The sequence below is a fragment of the Penaeus chinensis genome, chromosome 8, assembly GCF_019202785.1.
Source record: "Penaeus chinensis breed Huanghai No. 1 chromosome 8, ASM1920278v2, whole genome shotgun sequence".
Taxonomy (NCBI): Eukaryota; Metazoa; Arthropoda; class Malacostraca; order Decapoda; family Penaeidae; genus Penaeus; species Penaeus chinensis.
This window is the reverse complement of record NC_061826.1, coordinates 38,037,163-38,042,162: the sequence shown is the minus strand read 5'-3', so window position 1 is coordinate 38,042,162 and position 5,000 is coordinate 38,037,163. Positions and strand designations below refer to the sequence as shown.

General features: G+C 35.5%; 1 protein-coding gene across 1 annotated transcript in view; it reads left to right on the top strand.

Annotated features, from left to right (window-relative positions):
- Window positions 1-5,000, top strand: part of LOC125027967 (golgin subfamily A member 2-like) — a 22,303-nt gene that overhangs the window by 1,114 nt on the left and 16,189 nt on the right. The window contains exons 2-6 of the mRNA XM_047617173.1: window positions 1,468-1,545; window positions 1,715-2,666; window positions 2,776-2,894; window positions 3,050-3,254; window positions 3,513-3,678. Of these exons, the coding sequence (XP_047473129.1) occupies window positions 1,468-1,545; window positions 1,715-2,666; window positions 2,776-2,894; window positions 3,050-3,254; window positions 3,513-3,678 (1,520 nt within the window). The remainder of the gene's footprint in view (window positions 1-1,467; window positions 1,546-1,714; window positions 2,667-2,775; window positions 2,895-3,049; window positions 3,255-3,512; window positions 3,679-5,000) is intronic.

Here is a 5,000-nt window from a genome sequence, read left to right as displayed (position 1 = left end):
ATATCATGATCAGTCATGTAAAGGTATTCTGAATATTTACCTTGTGTAGTTGAAGCAATTACATACGTTTGTAGTCATGTGATGTGTGGCATGAAAATACCAAACATTTCATTCTTTGCAACACTCAAGACACTGCACAGGATATCAGTTCTTCACATACAGCACAAATATCTTTGGTTTGATGGAGGTTAACAGTTTTCGGACACTAAGATTTTGTGCAAATGGTTTCTGGGATAATTAGTATAAAAATATACACCTTTACCTTTGCTTTTTTTAAATAATAACAAACATTTTAGAATCACATAAATCCTTGTTCAGATATCCATATGTTTAACAGTTACCTTGCAACTGGCATAGTTTCTACACTTGTCAGAGCTTTGGTAAAGGTTGATAATTTCTAGTATATATATTCTGGCAAGACAGACCTTGTAGACCTCCTCAGAAATTTATAGTCAAATTAAGTGAATATACATCAAGGTGTATTGCCTTTGCTATATGACAAAGTGCAGAGACTATGTTGATAACTAGATATAATGCTTATTTGGAATGGATTTGAGACTGTAGGCCACCCATCAATGATCATAGTAACTTTTTCATAAAATTGGATCAAATTAGATGACATAATAATGGCAAAAAATCATTGTCAAAGCCACTGTGGTTTGTCTTTTATATATTTATCCTTTTAGGTTTCAGATTAAGTCCTTAATTACCAGGGAGTCAACTAATCATCTGAGTTCAGGTTGGGTTATCATCTTTATCTACACAATTAGTGAAAAAGACAATATGAAATAAATAAGATCCATTCCAATCTCATTCTTCACATGAATATAATCCATGGCTTTGATATAAATGTTGGCAATCATCTCTTGTTTGGATTTGTTAACTTTTGTTGAATGTTTATCCAGAAATCCTTCACGTAGCAGATTATGATGATATTGGTATCAATGAATTCCTCTTACTCTTTGTTACCCATATGTGCTGAAGTAGGCTCTATCTACCATATGTAGTAGAGGTGATTCTATACCATCCTACAGGGTTACGATATGTGGTATGAAAATGCCAAATATTTCATGCTTCGCAACACCAAAAACACTGTGCACGAGATGTTAGTTCTTCACGTGCATCATAAATATATGTGGCTTGGTAAAGGTTAACAGTCCTACTTAATTCTCCTGTTTACCTTTTCATTTATTTATGAAAAAAGAATCTTTTTTGTTTTTTATAGCCAATAACATTTTAGTAATCATAATATCAGTAATAATAATGATCCTGATAATAATGATAATAATAATAATAATAATAATACTGATAATAATTGTATTAATATTAATTTCTTTAAATTCCCCCAAAAATAGGGAATTGGGAAAAAAAAGTCTTATAAAGCTAAATGTCTCATCAATGGGAATACACTTAAGTGATAATTTATGTTGGACAAATAGTTGCTTCATGAATGTTTTTACTTTGCAGCTCCGACAGTTTCAGAAGAAGAAAGGCACAAAACGAGCAGTTGAGTACAGCAGCAAGGAAACCACACCTGATATAGAAGTAAATAGCTAGATATTTCAGAGGAAACTAAATTCAGTGTTCCCAATCATTAATAGCTAATATCATGAGTATTGTTTGTATATTTATTTAACTGATTTATTAATTTTAGAAAATTGGGTGAGTTGACCAAAAATCAAGATTTATGTTTACATAATTTCTTTCCCTTCAGGGAAGCTATGCTGAAGGGTCAAACCCGCAGTCGGAGTCGGGTACGTTATCCTCTAGAGCGTCATCAGTTGACCTTGTTTCAGAAGAGTTCACAGACCAACCTACAGCCTTTGATCATGGAGGAACACACAATGATGTGCTCCCTTCCTCACAGGGAGTTTTAAGTGGCACTGAAGCTTTGAGTACCCAAAGTGCTGGCCCAGAGAAACATGGATATGAAGAGCAAAGAGGAGTACAATTAAATTGTCAGTATGCTGACTCAGTTCACTCCCTTTTACCCCAAACAGAGGGAAGTGAAAAGATAACATCATCTACTTATAATTACACAAATGAGAACCCTGAATTGACATCAGAAGGGCATGATTATTCCCAGACTGTGTCTGTTAATGGCAGTGGTGATAACACAGGTCTCAACACTGAGGTTCCCAATTGTGTGCCACAACAAACAGCCAGTGAAACAGGAAGCTTTGATCAGCAAAATGAGCTTGCTTCATATTTCCAGTCAACATCAGATTATAATAGCACTCCTAGGCCAGACCCCTTTTCATTATCATTGAGTACCACAGAAGTTATATCTCCAGATGAGAGTGATGTAGATACCAAATCTTATGTTGAATCTGAAAACCTAGGAACACAACTCTCCAGGGAACAAGAGCCAACATCAGCATTCCAGACAGTCATTCCTTCATCACAACCTCACACAGAACCAATTGATGATCACAAAGAACCAACAGTCATGGGTACTGAACAGGTATACCAAGGAGAGCAAAATTTACCAGAAACCTTTGAGAGAGAGGGATCTGTAAGTTCAGAAACAACAGCAAGTGTGACAACGGCCATACATGTGACGAAGGGTGAAAGTCAAGATGAACCAGTGCTCAAGTCTTCATCTGAAAGTCTTCGACAGATTTCCCTGCAGCTGAGTGGGCTAATGAGTGAGAGTGAAGGAGCAGGTATGAGCTACTCACTATGCAAGTTTTACATTTCCTATGACATGTTATTAGTGATTGAGTAGCTTTAGGGCTTGTATCATATAAAAAGACTTTCTGTCTCTTTATTCAGCATCAGACACATCAAACAACACTGTGTTGGAGTTGGAGCGACGTAACAGTGAATTAGCAGCCTTGTTGCAGCAGGAATCTCAGACATCGCAACAACAGTCCAAGTATATAGGAGAGATGGTAAGGTTTTTAAGTTTAATATTTGGAAATTCTTTTATGTAATTGAGTATTTATAATCAAGATTTTAGCAGTTTCATTATGTATATTACTTATTGTAGACTTTTTCATTAATGATGCAAATAGGTAACAGATACCAAATGTGTCTTAATCCACAGAAAGCACATGTAGAGAGGCTTGAAGCAGAGTTGAATGCTGCAAGAGGAATTCTAAACTCCTCAGTTACTGGAGGAGCTCGTGAGGTGGAGAGTTTGAGGGAGCAGTTGCAGGTTCACATACAGACCATCGGGATCCTGGTGTCAGAGAAGTCAGAGCTGCAGACCTCTCTTACACATGCAAATCATGCACTTAAACTGAAAGCAGGTTAGTCAGTGCTCATTTCAAACTACATTATTTGTTCATGAGTTACATTGATTTTGATTAAGACTGTTATATTTTTATAATCTCCTGACTTTTATGTATAATGACAAAAAAATATAGTTATTATTTTTATCATGAATTATGATTCCGTCATGTTTGTCCTGCATTTTTTTATCAATAAAAAGGAGAAGAAGAAAAATTACAAGAATATTGATTTTAATGATTTCCTGTAAGACTGATTTTTTTCTTATACCCTTGTAGGTGAAGTAACTGAGCTTGATGGACGATTGAGTGCATCCAGACAGCGAGTTGGAGAACTGGAAGCAAGTGTAAAGGACTTGAATGTGCAGAGGGATGCACTAAAGTCCTCACAAGATAGCCTCTCAAAAGATCTTGATGCATCAAAGATGACAAACTTCAAGTCTAAGTAGGGATATTTTCATTAACCTTTAAGTATATTATATATATATATATATATATATATATATATATATATATATATATATACATATATATTCATACATACATACACATATACATATAAAAACACATATACATATACTTTACATCTCTTTAAGCTGTTAATTCACACTGCAGTCAGAGAAGTTGGTGAACTGTAGATCATAAGCTACATAGTAGTTTGAATACAGCCGGACCATTTAGTGTTCTCTCATTTATACATATGAATGTTATTTTTATGCTTGTAAATTCGTTTACATACATTTTCCTTTTTGGAGTAATTTGTAACTGGAGAATATAACAAACAGGTTCCATCACTTGTATTATAGTAACTTAGGAAGGACAAGTCAAATCTGTCTAGGTCTATTGTTTCCCCACAGGAAAAGTATTGTTAGGTTTTGAAGTTAGAAGTGAACTAGAGTTATTTGCTTTACTTAACCTGTTGGATCCAGATGCCTTGTATGTGGCCCAGAATCTGGGCAGTAGGCTTACTTGAGTTGCGACTCTCCTAGTTATGTAGGCATGAACACTCATGTATGGTGTCAAGGCCCCTTTGCCTCCCCTTTGTAGTGGTATTTTCTCTTTTTCTGCAAAAGCATTTTTTGCGTTTGCCATTTTCCAAGATCTGTATTAGAATGTTTTTCATGCTCAGATTCCATATAATTTCTCTTGGTAATCTAGAACTGTTCAATTTCTCTCTCTCTCTCTCTCTCTCTCTCTCTCTCTCTCTCTCTCTCTCTCTCTCTCTCTCTCTCTCTCTCTCTCTCTCTCTCTCTCTCTCTCTCTCTCTCTCTCTCCGAGGATCCTGAGCATAGAAATATTGTCCTCCCTGGAGTTGGGGTTTACTCATGGCTTACAGACGATACTTTCCGCTTGTTTACAGATAGAAATAATGCTGGAGCCAATTCCTAAATGCTCAGTGAGTTTAATCACCTTCCAAGAGCTTTATGCACTCATAGCAGGTCACCTTCAGCCAAATATTTCATGACAGCATATTACAATTACCACACCCCTTAGTCTAATTTTTCTATGACGGCATGTTTCCATTATCCAGAGCACTGCAAATTTTATTTCATGACACATCATCTGGATCCAAAGAGTTAAAAAGAAATTCATTTTTTTGAGTTATTACTTGTATCAAACCTTAAAATCTGATGAATGACCTGGTGAAGAGAATATAAGATTAGTTGAAAGACATCAGGTATAAACAGGTGTATTCCATTGTTTTGTTGATATTATAGGTATCACTAGATTATGCTGATATGTCTTTGTTCAGTAGGTTATGATATG